Source organism: Hypanus sabinus, chromosome 18 (genome assembly GCF_030144855.1).
Source record: "Hypanus sabinus isolate sHypSab1 chromosome 18, sHypSab1.hap1, whole genome shotgun sequence".
In the NCBI taxonomy this organism is placed as follows: Eukaryota; Metazoa; Chordata; class Chondrichthyes; order Myliobatiformes; family Dasyatidae; genus Hypanus; species Hypanus sabinus.
Window position 1 is genome coordinate 73605884 of NC_082723.1, and position 14398 is coordinate 73620281.

The 14398-nt window shown below is 43.1% G+C and overlaps 1 protein-coding gene across 2 annotated transcripts in view; it reads left to right on the forward strand.

The window, feature by feature from the left end:
* Window positions 1-1081: 1081 nt before the first annotated feature.
* The window catches only part of txnrd2.2 (thioredoxin reductase 2, tandem duplicate 2), a 201901-nt gene continuing 188584 nt past the window's right edge, over window positions 1082-14398 (forward strand). Inside the window, exons 1-2 of one of the 2 annotated variants that reach the window (XM_059994667.1) lie at window positions 1082-1187; window positions 1702-1767. In XM_059994667.1, coding sequence (XP_059850650.1) covers window positions 1115-1187; window positions 1702-1767 — 139 coding nt within the window. In that variant the 5' untranslated portion in view covers window positions 1082-1114. Of the gene's footprint in view, window positions 1188-1701; window positions 1768-14398 lie in introns of those variants that run through there. The other variant, XM_059994669.1, reaches the window with a different exon arrangement.

Here is a 14398-nt window from a genome sequence, read left to right on the forward strand (position 1 = left end):
TAGATGTGCTCAGTGGTGGGGAGGGCTTTACCTGTGATGGACTGGGCCGATTCACTTATTTTTATAGGACGTTCCATTCAAGGGCATTGGTATTTCCATACCAAGCTTTGATGGAGCCAGTCAATATATTCTCCACCACACATCTGTAGAAGTTTGTCAAAGTTTCAGATATCATGCCAAATCTGCACAAACTTCTAAGCAAAGCTTTGCCATGCTTTCTTTGAGATAGCATTTAGGTTTGATTCCAGGACAGATCTCAATGAGGACTGGTTTATGGATACCCCCAATTTCTCCAATGACGACTGGTTCATGAACGCCTCCAATTTCTCTAATGAGTACTGGCTCACAGATACCCCCACTTTCTCCAATGACGACTGATTCATGAACGCCTCCAATTTCTCTAATGAGGACTGGTTCTTGGTCACCCCAAGTTCTCTAATGAGGACTGGTTCTTGGTCACCCCAAGTTCTCTAATGAGGACTGGTTCTTGGTCACTCCAAGTTCTCTAATGAGGACTGGTTCTTGGTCACCCCAAGTTCTCTAATGAGGACTGGTTCTTGGTCACCCCAAGTTCTCTAATGAGGACTGGTTCTTGGTCACCCCAAGTTCTCTAATGAGGACTGGTTCTTGGTCACCCCAAGTTCTCTAATGAGGACTGGTTCTTGGTCACCCCAAGTTCTCTAATGAGAACTGGTTCTTGGTCACCCCAAGTTCTCTAATGAGGACTGGCTCATGGGCGCCTAATTTCTTCCTCCTGCATGTAACCCTCTGCATATGTTTGTGTGACAACGAGCTGAGCTCCGATCCTGCTCTGGTGACTTGGTTCATAGCCGTCTGCACAAGCGCTGCTCGCCAGGCCGAGCATCTCCTCCAACCCCAATGCCCAGACGCGCGCCATTAGCGAGGCCCCCTCCGTCACAGCGGGACCAGTCACTGCCTCACTCAGCACACTCCTTACTCTCTGCTCTCAATGACAAAATAATTTAAAAATCAATAAATGCGGAAGAGAGGTTAAACTATATATTTTTTTAGAAAAATTGGTGAGAGTTTGTGGGAGGGTTCAAGAGCGGCAGCGCGGCGGACGACCTGACGCGGGGTCCTGCGGCGCGGCAAGATGGCGGCGCTGCGGCTGTGGAGCCGGCGGAGGGCAGTGGTGCCAGCGTCTGGAGTCCGGGGGTTAGCAGCAGGTTAGAGGGACCGAGGGTCATAGTTCCACTTGTTTTTAGCAGTGGGTAGAGGAGCTGAGGACCGGTTTCCTGGGGGTTTAAACAGCAGATGAGAGGGGCCACGGTTTTGGTTTCTCCCAGTCCGCTCAGGGTTGTATGATGCTGGGGGAAGTGTGTCTTGTAGTTACACTTTAAAAGTGCGTATTTTCATTGCATAGCATACTTTAAAATTAAAAATAAGCTTCGGTCCCAGATACGGCTTTTGATTTTGTTCTGTAATTAACATGTGTTTGAACTTTGTCTTTTTATTATCCATTTCAGCCAAAAAGAATTTAGCAAAATTATCCCGTTTTGCCTTGTCCTCTTTAGGGACATTCTCGACATCTTCACCGCCATTTGCAGTGTTAGGGAGGGTCCAGTTTACAGGGATTGGATATGGTCTTGGCTGATGCTGGGGTTAAAGAATCCACAATGCTGCTCTGTGTTCCAGCTTGTTCATTTGATATTTCCTGATGTTGGTGGTTTATATTTACAGGGAAATATGACTATGATCTGTTGGTGATTGGAGGAGGTTCTGGTGGCCTTGCATGTTCTAAAGAAGGTATAACAAGTTTTAATCAGAATGCTTCTAAACGTTCATTTTGAGCATTTAATTTATTTTTGTTCATTTAATGATACAATGTGGATTGGGCTCTAAAAAGCCCCTTGAACCATGCTGCCCAGCAACCCCCAAATTAACTTTTCTTTATCATGGGACTATTTGCAATGACTAATTAACCTACCAAACTGTGGGAGGAAACAGGAGCACCTGAAGAAAACCCACGCGGTCTCGGAAAATGTACAAGCTCCTTACAGACAGCGGTGGGAATTGAACCTGGGTTGCCCATGCAGTAAGGGATTGTGCTAACCATTCATCAAGCTAGGAGCCAAACTTGGTTTAGTGCAGAATGTAGAACGGGGTACAATATATGTACTTAAAAATGAGATAGCAAACTTCTGAAGTTGCAGAGCAGAGTATGTCTATGCTGAACTGTAGAAAGTGCTCGGTAAACCTATGAACAACAGAATGCGCTGATTTGATGTCCAATGAAGGTAAACAAATTAAAGAGGTTCTGCAGATGCTGAAAATCCAGAGCAAGATGCAAAATGCTGGAGGAGCTCAGCAGATCAGGCAGCAATTATGAAGGAGAATAAATCCATGATTCAGGCCAAGACTTCTACAGAATTCCCTGCTTCTCCTTTCCTTTCCAGTCCTGATTAAGTGTCTTGGTCCGAAATGTTAAATGTATACGAAAGAAAGATGCACCCTGATTGTATTTTGTGTGTATGTGGCTCTCACTCTCTCTCACTCAGCACCCACCTCTATACCCCTACTATCCAAACTTTGCTTAAACATTGAAATTGAGCTTGCATGCACCACTTGTACTGGCAGCTCATTCCACTCTCACCACCTTCTGAGAGAAGAAGTTTCCTTAAACTTCTTACGTTTCACCCTTAACCCATGACCTCTGGGTATAGTCCTACTCAACCTCAGTGGAAAAAGCCTGCTTGCAGTTACCCTATTGATAACCCCCTTAATTTTGTACACCTCTATCAAATCTCCTCTCAATCTTATACATTTTAAAGAATAATATACACACAATACTGTGGAAAAGTCTTAGACACCCTAGCTATATACTGTAGCTATATGTGCTTAAGACTTCTGCAGTGTCTGTATATGTATTTATGTATATGTGTGTAATGTATATGCATGTATGTGTATATAAAGAATGTATATTTGTGTGCATATATAGGAATATAATGTAGTGTACTTTTGAAATTAACAAAGAAATATTTTCTGAGCCCTCGTATTAAAGTATTGCAGTCCTATAACAACTGGTCATGAATAGCAGTGGAAAATCAGATTACGTGCCCATCCTCAACAAGTCAAATTCTGCATATGAATGATAAGACAAGGGAGAAGCATTTGCAGTCATTTTAAGCCCAAAGTCTGAGTGATTACAGAGTCTACTTGAACCAGTTGAATTCCATGAATGTGTTACCAAGAAGACACAGAACACAAGATCCAGCTGAAGCACCATTTTGGCATAATTACTAAAAACCTGTGCTCCAGAATGAGCTGTATGATACAAAACCTACAGCACAATACAGGCCCTTCGCCCCACAAAGCTGTGCCGAACATGCCCTTAGCTTAGAACTATCTAGGCTTACCCATAGACCTCTATTTTTCTAAGCTCCATGTATCCATCCAGGAGTCTCTTAAAAGATCCTATCATTTCCTCCTCCTCCACCACTGCCGTCGGCAGTCCGTTCCATGCACACACCAATCTCTGCATAAAAAACTTACCCCTGACATCTCCTCTGTACCTACTTCCAAGCACCTTAAAAATATGGCCTCTCGTGCTAGCCATTTCAGCCCTGGGAAAAAGCCTCTGACTATCCGCATGATCAATGTCTCTTATTATCTTGTACACCTCAGGTCACCTCTCATCCTTCATCGCTCCAAGGAGAAAAGGCCAAATTCACTCAACCTGTACTCAAAAGGCATGCTCCCCAATCCAGGCAACATCCTTGTATGTCTCCTCTGTACCTTTTCTATGGGTTCCACATCCTTCCTATAGTGAGGTGACCAGAATTGACACAGTACTCCAAGTGGGGTCTGACCAGGGCCCTATATAGCTGTAACATTAACTCTGGGCTCTTAAACTCAATCCCACGATTGATGAAGGCCAATGCACCATATGCCTTCTTAACCACAGAGTCAACCTGCATAGCAGCTTTGAGTGTCCTATGGACTTGGATCCCAAGATCCCTCTGGTCCTCCACACTGCTAAGAGTCTTACCATTAATGCTAAATTCTGCCATCATTTTTGACCTCCTGAAATGAACCACCTCACACTTATCTGGGTTGAACTCCATCTGCCACTTCTCAGCCCAGTTTTGCATCCTATCAATGTCCCGCTGTAACCTCTGACAGCCCTCCACACTATTCACGCACCCCCAACCTTTGTGTCATCAGCAAATTTACTAACTCATCCCTCCACTTCCTCATCCAGGTTATTTATAAAAATCACAAAGAGTTGGGGTTCCAGAACAGATTCCTGAGGCACACCACTGGTCACCGGCCTCCACGTAGAATATGACCTGTCTACAACCACTCTTTGCCTTCTGTGGGCAAGCCAGTTCTGGATCCACAAAGCAATGTCCCCTTGGATCCCATGTCTCTTTACTTTCTCAATAAGCCTTGCATGGGGTACCTTATCAAATGCCTTGTTAAAATCCATATACACTTCATCTACAACAATGTGTTTAGTCACTTCCTCAAAAAATTCAATCAGGCTTATAAGGCACGACCTGCCTTTGACAAAGCCATGCTGACTATGTTCATAAATCCAAATGTTCATAGATCTTGCCTCTCAGGATCTTCTCCATCAACTTACCAACCACTGAAGTAAGACTCACTGGTCTATAATTTCCTGGACTATCCCCACTTCCTTTCTTGAATAAGGAAACAACATCCGTAATCCTCCAATCCCCTCCTGTCGTCATTGATGATACAACGATCACTGCCAGAGACTTAGTAATCTTCTTCCTTGCCTCCTACAGTAGCCTGGGGTACATCTCGTCTGGTCCCTGTGACTTAACCAACTTGATGCTTTCCAAAAGCTCCAGCACATCCTCTTCTTTAATATCTACATGCTCGAGCTTTTCAGTCTGCTGCAAGTCATCCCTACAATCGCCAAGAGGCTTTTCTGTAGTGAATACTGAAGCCAGCTATTCATTAAGTACCTTTGCTATCTCCTCCAGTTCCATACACACTTTTCCACTGTTACACTTGATAGGTCCTATTCTCTCATGTCTTATCCACTTGCTCTTCACATACTTGTAGAATGCCTTGGTGTTTTCCTTAATCCTGTCCGCCAAGGCTTTCTCATGGCATCTTCTGGCTCTCCTAATTGCATTCTTAAATTCCTTCCCACTAGCCTTATAATCTTCTAGATCTCTATCATTACCTAGTTTTTTGAACCTTTTGTAATCTGTTCTTCTTGACTAGATTTACAACAGCCTTTGTACCCCACGGTTCCTGTCTCATCCTTTCCCTGTCTCATTGGAACATATCTATGCAGAACCCCATGCAAATATCCACCTAAACGTTTGCCACATTTCTTCCGTATGTTTCCCTGAGAACATCTGTTTCCAATTTATGCTTCCAAGTTCCTACCTGATAGCCTCATACTTCCCCTTATTGCAATTAAACGTTTCCCTAACTTGTCTGTTCCTCTACCTCTCCAAGGAGATAGAATTGTGATTACTATCTCCAAAATGCTGTCCCACTAAGAGACCTGATGGGGTTCATTTCCCAATACCAGATCAAGTACAGCCTCTCCTCTTGTAGACTTATCCACGTACTGTGTTAAGAATCCTTCCAGAACACCACCCCATCTAAACCCCTCACTCTCGGGAAATGCCAATCAATATCAGGGAAATTAAAATCTCCCACCACAACAACCCTGTTATTATTTCTCATTTCTAGAATCTGTCTCCCTATCTGCTCGATGTCCCTCTTACTATTGGGTGGTCTATAAAAAACACCCAGTAGAGTTATTGACCCTTTCCTATTCCTAACTTCCACCCACCAAGACTCTGTGGACAATCCCTCCATAACTTTCTCTTTTTCTGCAGCCATGACACTATCTCTGATCAATAGTGCCACACCCCCATCTCTTTTGCCTCCCTCCCTGTCCTTTCTGAAGCATCTAAAGCCTGGCACTTGAAGTAGCCATTCCTGCCCCTGCACCATCCAAGTCTCTGTAATGGCCACAACATCATAGCTCCAAGTGCTGATCCATGCTCTAAGCTCATGCACTTTATTGATAATACTCCTTGCATTAAAATGGACACATCTCAAACTATCAGTCTTGAGTGACCCTTCTCTATCACCTGCTTATCCTGCCTCTTGCACTGTCTCCAAGCTTTCTCTGTTTGTGAGCCAACCTCCCTTTCCTCTGTTACTTCAGATCGGTTCCCACCCCCCAGCAATTCTAGTTTAAACTCTCCTCAATAGCCTTTGCAAACCTCCCTGCCAGCATATTGGTCCCCTTCAGATTCAAGTGCAACCCGTCCTTTTTGTACAGGTCACACCTACCCCAGAAGAGGTCCGAATGATACAGAAATCTGAATCCCTGCCCCTTGCTCCAATCTCTCAGCCACACATTTATCCTCCACCTCATTCTATTCCTTTACTCACTGTCACGTGGCACAGGCAGTAATCCCGAGATTGCTACCTTTGAGGTCCGGCTTCTCAACTTCCTTCCTAACTTTTTGTAGTCTGCTTTCAGGACCGCCTCCCTTTTCCTATCTATGTTGGTACCAATATTTACCACATCCTCTGGCTGTTTTCCTTCCCACTTCAAGATAACGTGGTCGCGATCAGAAACATCCGGGACCCTGTCTATGAGACATAGGAGCAGAATTTGTCTGTTTGGTCCTTTCGGTTTGCTGATTTCTTTTCCCTCTCAACCCCAGTCTCCTGCCTTTTCCCCATAGCCTTTGATGCCCTGGATGATCAAGATCCTTCAATTTATAAATATACCCAAAATATACCTCTAAATATACCCAATGACTTGACCTCCACAGCTGTCTATGGCAATGAATTCCACAGATTCACCATCCTCTGGCTTAATGTCGTGGGATTAAATAACCAGAATGGCTTTTTGTGCAGTCAGGATCTCCTAGACGAAAATGAATCTCTGCGTTGTACATTGTGTGGCATGTGTAAGACAAGGAACACACACTAGACCTCCTAGAGGGGTCAGAAGTGGAAAGGGTGAGCAATTTCAAGTTCCTGGGTGTCAACATCTCTGAGGATCTATCCTGGACCCAGCATTTCAACACAGCTACAAAGAAGGCTATATTTCATTTGGAGTTCGTGGAAGTTTGTTTTGTCACCAAAGACTATTGCAAATTTCTATAGATGTACGGCGGAGAGCTGCATCACCATCTGGTTTGGGGAGAGGGGATCTGAGCACAGGATCGAAGTTAGCAGCAGAGGATTGTAAACTTAGTCAACTCCATGGTGGCCCATAGTATCCAGGACATCTTCAAGAAGTATTGCCTCGAAAATGGCAGGATTCATCGTTAAGGATCCCCACCACCTAGCTAATGAGGTTCAGGAACCTGATTCAGGAACAGCTTCTTCCCCTCTGCCGTCAGATTTCTGAATGGACATTGAACATCACTACTTTATTATTTCTATTTTTGCACTATTTATTTAATTTAACTATTATGTACTCTAATTCACATTTTTCCTATTATTATGTATTGCAGTATACTGCTGCTGCAAAGTTAACGAATTTCACAACAAAGCTGGTGATATTAAACCTGATTCTGATTGTGAAATTTACTTTGTACAAGTGTAATGATGGTTTCCACGAGGCAGTGTGGGAGAAGTATCCGGGTACATCTTGCCCACAAAGGCCGTTACGACCTTGTAGGTTTACATCAGTTGTTAACATAGTGACAGAATGAATGCCAAAACTCTCCCCATTTGTGTTCAGCTTTGCTGCTTTTGGGACCACTCAGCTCAATTCCAAAGGAGACAGGGGCTGCCTTTTCTATTCTTCTTTGGCCCGCAGCTCCCAGTGGAGCATCGGCCATCGATGACCTCTCATATCCTTGTCCTCTGTTCTGAGCCAGTTTCTCGAGACATAGGAGCAGAATTAGTCCATTCGGTCCTCTGAGTGTCCCTCATCATCCAATTTCAGCCTTGACGTCTCTCCTCCACGTGTTCTTTACTTACTTACTGCTTGTTAAGCCGCTGGCATTTAGGGCAGCAATGAAGGTCTTCCATCTCTGCCTGTACAGAAGGATTCTTCATTGCGGTTTCCATTACAATTGTATTTTGACCAGTCAGTGTTGTTGGCCCTGAGCTCAACCTCTGAACCTGGGGGCCTGTAAACCACTCTTAGTTTGGCTTCTATCCTTTGACCATTTTGGCAGGGGTCCCTACCAAGGGCCAAAGCAAAAAGCCCTATCTTCAGCCAACATAGCTCTCCTGTGACATTAAGGCGCACAAGCCTCCAAATCCAGTGACACGGTTGCGGTCCTCTTGGGGGATGTGTTCTTTGACATCCCTTTTCTCTCTTTCCTTGGGGATTCTGTTTTAATGCCTGCCAGGTGATGTTGTTGGTTGGCTTCCTCAAGGCATGGCCAATCCAGCTTCATTTCCATTTGTATATTCCTGGTTGGTGTTTTCCCACAGTGTTGGTTAGATCCTTTGTGAGTCTACCTGATGTTTAGGATCCTTCTCAGGCACTGGTTGATGAAGACCTTTTCTATTTAGGTAGCCTTTAACTGAGAGTGGCATTAAGAGGAAAAAGTGAAGATGGTGTGACAAAACTCCCACTTGTTGGAAAAGTTGTCAGCGAAGGAAAACAGTTACGTTGTTGATTTTAATTTTTTTATTGAGATACAGTACAGATACTGCAGATCATAGTTTCTCTTTGGGGGCTTTCTATTGCTTGGTGGGTGGTGGGCGCTGATACTTCCTGCTGAAGTAAGTGGGGGAGGGTTGATGCTTTGCTGCTCCTTATGCATGGGGGGGGGGAGAGGGGGCTTTGGAGTAACGTTTTTCTGTCTTTCATTCTTTGGGGGTTTTCAGTTTTCATGGATGTCTGTGAAGAGTAAGGATTTCAGGTCTGATATTAAATGCAACCATTGAAGTGTGAAGACTTCTTATATTTTTTATTTATTGAGATACAGTGTAGAATAGGCCCTTCGAGCCACACTGCCCAGCAATCCCCTGATTTAACCCTAGCCTACTCACGGGACAATTTACAATGCCCTATTAATTTACCAACTGGTACGTCTTTGAACAGCTATGTGGTCACAGGGAGAAGGTATAAATAGGCAGTGGTGGGAATTGAACCCATGTCGCGGGTACTGTAAAGTGTTGAGCTAATCGCTCTGCTACCGTGCCACCTTAATGTTGTTTACATCATCAAAAGTGGTTTATGGCGTTCACAATGCAGTGCAATGACAGGGGTAATTTATAGAGGAGGAGGGGAGGGCTATCTAGAATGGTTGGTCAGATTAACTGGTAGGGTACCATTTAAAGTTGTTACTGATAACTTCACTTACTTAGGTATAAAAATTACCAAGAAACATAAAGATTTATTCAGATTGAATTTTTTACCTTTGTTTCATCAAATTCAACTTACTACCAGATGGTCTCCCTTATCCTTATCATTGGTTGGTCGGATTACTGCTATTAAAATGATGGTTTTACTGAAATTTTTATATTTATTTCAAGATTTACCAATTTTTATTCCTAAATCTTTTTTTGACAACGTAGATTCAAAAATTTCCTCACTTGTGTGGCAAAATAAAAACCCCAGGTCAAGTAAAAAGCAGTTACAGAAACCTAAAAAAGATGGTGGTTTAGCTTTACCTAACTTTAGATTTTACTATTGGGCGAATAATATTCGAAACTTAATATACTGGAAACAAGATTTGGACTCACCATTATGCCCACAGTGGGTAAATTTGGAATGTAATGATGCACGAGGATACTCTTTATTCTCTGTTCTTGGTTCTTCTCTTCCCGTTGATTTAGTCAAGTTCAATAAACAGATATCTAACCCTATTGTCAAACATACATTACGAATTTGGTTTCAATTTCGTAAGTTTTTCACTCTGAGAAATTTTGTTCTTGATAGCCCTATCTTATTTAACTTTTTTTTAAACCCTCCTTAATAGATCAAGCCTTTAGCGTATGGAAAAGGAAAGGTGTAACATGCTTTCATGATTTTTTTTTGAAGATAGTCTGATGTCTTTTGACCAACTTTCTAACAAATTTAAGTTACCTAAAACTTATTTTTTTAGATATTTACAAATCAGAAACTTTTTAAATAAAGTTTTACCATCCTTTCCCAATTCAACTCGGATGGATTTTTTTAGATATAATTTTTACCTTGAATCCTTGTCAGAAGGGTTTAGTGGCTCTTATTTATAATATGATCATGAAGGTACAACCAGAAATGTCAGGCAGAATTAAACAAGAGTGGGAAAAAGAGCTTCATTATGCTATATCAACAGAAAAATGGGAAAAAAATTTTACAAATGGTTAACTCTTCTTCTATATGTGCTAAACATGCTTTAATACAATTTAAGGTGGTACATAGAGCCCACATGTCTAAAGATAAGCTTGCTCGATTCTACTCCCATATTAACCCTCAATGTGACAGATGTCACTCAGAAGTTGCTTCATTGACCCACATGTTTTGGTCATATCCCACCTTATATAACTATTGGAAGGATATATTTGCTATCATTTCCTCGGTTTGGAATATTGATTTACAACCCCATTTTATCACTGCAATTTTTGGTATACCAATTGAGGATGGTAGTCGATTCTCCCCTCCAATTAGACGAATGATCGCCTTTGCAACATTAATGGCTAGAAGGTCTATATTACAAAATTGGAAAGAAGTAAACCCTCCTACCACGTTTCAGTGGTTCTCTCAAACTATTTCTTGTTTGAGCTTAGAAAAAATTAGAAGTACTATTTTTGACCCATCAATTAAATTTGAAAAAACTTGGGGACCGTTTATTCGACATTTTCATATGAGTTAATTTGACCTCTTCCGGATCTTTTCTCTTTTTATCCTTGTTCTGGTATGGAGTTCCGGAGTGCTTGACACTATCATGTACATATAAACTATTATTATTGCCCATGTTAGTTTAGGTTTATTGTTTTAGTTCAATATATACTTTTTCTTGTATTTTTTTTCTCTCTTTTTGTGATTATCCTTTTTCATATACAATTAATATAGGTTTGATTGATTATTTTATGATGTTCCTTGCTGATATCTCAATAAGATATTGATATCTTATTACTAATTTAACTTTAAGCCTAGTGTATTTATAACCTATTCAATATTATGTTATGTTATTTTTTTTATATATGAAACTCAATAAAAAGATTGAAAAAGAAAAGAAAGATTAACTGGGAGAAGAAAATTTTAAGATGGCATGAAGTTTTTGTGTTAATAGCTCTATAACACTTTCCAGAAGGGATGTTTTGGAAAAGTCAGTTTTCAGGGTGGGTCATGTCCGCAATAATTTTTTCCTACCTGCTTCTTTGTTCTGGACACAAACAACTACTTCCTGTGGAGTAGTTCCACAAGTAAGCTTGCAGCGTCTCTCTGAAAGGAATAGAGGTGTTGGTTACTAGTGCTGAGTTAGTTATAGTGCAATGGTGTCATTATAGTGCACGAGGTGTCTTTCAGAGTTCAATTGCACCGACTTCTGTATATACATCCCCCTCCCCCCGAAATGAACCTGTGGGTTTCCTCCCACTGTCCAAAGACATGCCAGTGAGTAGGTTAATTGGTCATTGAAAATTGTCCTGTGATTAGGTTGGGTTTGTCTTGGTGGGGGGGGGGGGTGTTGCTGGGGTGGAGTGGATCAAAGGGACAAAGAGGCCTACTCTTTGCTGCATCACCAAATAAACAAACAAATAAATAAATAATTTCTCTCTCCCTCATGTCGATTTTGGTTTCTCAGCACGGTAGTGTAGTGGTTAGCACAACACTTTACAGTACCAGTGACCCGGGTTCAATTCCCATCACACGGTAGTGTAGTGGTTAACACAACACTTTACAGTACCAGCGACCCGGGTTCAATTCCCATCACACGGTAGTGTAGTGGTTAGCACAACGCTTTACAGTACCAGTGACCTGGGTTCAATTCCCATCGCACGATAGTGTAGTGGTTAGCACAACGCTTTACAGTACCAGTGACCCAGGTTCAATTCCCATCACACGGTAGTGTAGTGGTTAGCACAACGCTTTACAGTACCAGTGATCCGGGTTCAATTCCCATCACACGGTAGTGTAGTGGTTAGCACAACGATTTACAGTACCAGTGACCTGGGTTCAATTCCCATCGCACGGTAGTGTAGTGGTTAGCACAATGCTTTACATTACCAGTGACCCGGGTTCAATTCCCATCACACGGTAGTGTAGTGGTTAGCACAACACTTTACAGTACCAGTGACCTGGGTTCAATTCCCATCACACGGTAGTGTAGTGGTTAGCACAACGATTTACAGTACCAGTGACCTGGGTTCAATTCCCATCGCACGGTAGTGTAGTGGTTAGCACAACGATTTACAGTACCAGTGACCCGGGTTCAATTCCCATCGCACGATAGTGTAGTAGTTAGCACAACGCTTTACAGTACCAGTGACCCGGGTTCAATTCCCATCGCACGATAGTGTAGTGGTTAGCACAACGATTTACAGTACCAGTGACCCGGGTTCAATTCCCATCGCACGATAGTGTAGTAGTTAGCACAACGCTTTACAGTATCAGTGACCCGGGTTCAATTCACATCACACGGTAGTGTAGTGGTTAGCACAACGCTTTACAGTACCAGTGACCCGGGTTCAATTCCCACCACATAGTAGTGTAGTGGTTAGCACAACACTTTACAGTACCAGTGACCCGGGTTCAATTCCCATCACACGGTAGTGTAGTGGTTAGCACAACACTTTACAGTACCAGTGACCCGGGTTCAATTCCCATCGCACGGTAGTGTAGTGATTAGCACAATGCTTTACATTACCAGTGACCCGGGTTCAATTCCCATCACACGGTAGTGTAGTGGTTAGCACAACACTTTACAGTACCAGTGACCCGGGTTCAATTCCCATCACACGGTAGTGTAGTGGTTAGCACAACACTTTACAGTACCAGTGACCCGGGTTCAATTCCCATCGCACGGTAGTGTAGTGGTTAGCACAACGCTTTACAGTACCAGTGACCCGGGTTCAATTCCCATCACACGGTAGTGTAGTGGTTAGCACAACGCTTTACAGTACCAGTGACCTGGGTTCAATTCCCATCACACGGTAGTGTAGTGGATAGCACAACGATTTACAGTACCAGTGACCTGGGTTCAATTCCCATCGCACGGTAGTGTAGTGGTTAGCACAACGATTTACAGTACCAGTGACCCGGGTTCAATTCCCGTCGCACGATAGTGTAGTAGTTAGCACAACGCTTTACAGTATCAGTGACCCGGGTTCAATTCCCATCACACGGTAGTGTAGTGGTTAGCACAACACTTTACAGTACCAGTGACCTGGGTTCAATTCTCATCACATGGTAGTGTAGTGGTTAGCACAACGCTTTACAGTACCAGTGACCCGGGTTCAATTCCCATCTCACGGTAGTGTAGTGGTTAGCACAACGCTTTACAGTACCAGTGACCCGGGTTCAATTCCCATCCCACGGTAGTGTAGTGGTTAGCACAACGATTTACAGTACCAGTGACCTGGGTTCAATTCCCATCGCACGGTAGTGTAGTGGTTAGCACAATGCTTTACATTACCAGTGACCCGGGTTCAATTCCCATCACACGGTAGTGTAGTGGTTAGCACAACACTTTACAGTAGCAGTGACCTGGGTTCAATTCCCATCACACGGTAGTGTAGTGGTTAGCACAACGATTTACAGTACCAGTGACCTGGGTTCATTTCCCATCGCACGGTAGTGTAGTGGTTAGCACAACGATTTACAGTACCAGTGACCCGGGTTCAATTCCCATCGCACGATAGTGTAGTAGTTAGCACAACGCTTTACAGTATCAGTGACCCGGGTTCAATTCCCATCACACGGTAGTGTAGTGGTTAGCACAACGCTTTACAGTACCAGTGACCCGGGTTCAATTCCCACCACATAGTAGTGTAGTGGTTAGCACAACACTTTACAGTACCAGTGACCCGGGTTCAATTCCCATCACACGGTAGTGTAGTGGTTAGCACAACACTTTACAGTACCAGTGACCCGGGTTCAATTCCCATCGCACGGTAGTGTAGTGATTAGCACAATGCTTTACATTACCAGTGACCCGGGTTCAATTCCCATCACACGGTAGTGTAGTGGTTAGCACAACACTTTACATTACCAGTGACCCGGGTTCAATTCCCATCACACGGTAGTGTAGTGGTTAGCACAACACTTTACAGTACCAGTGACCTGGGTTCAATTCCCATCACACGGTAGTGTAGTGGTTAGCACAACGATTTACAGTACCAGTGATTCGGGTTCAATTCCCATCGCACGGTAGTGTAGTGGTTAGCACAACGTTTTCCAGTACCAGTGACCCGGGTTCAATTCCCATCACACGGTAGTGTAGTGGTTAGCACAACGATTTACAGTACCAGT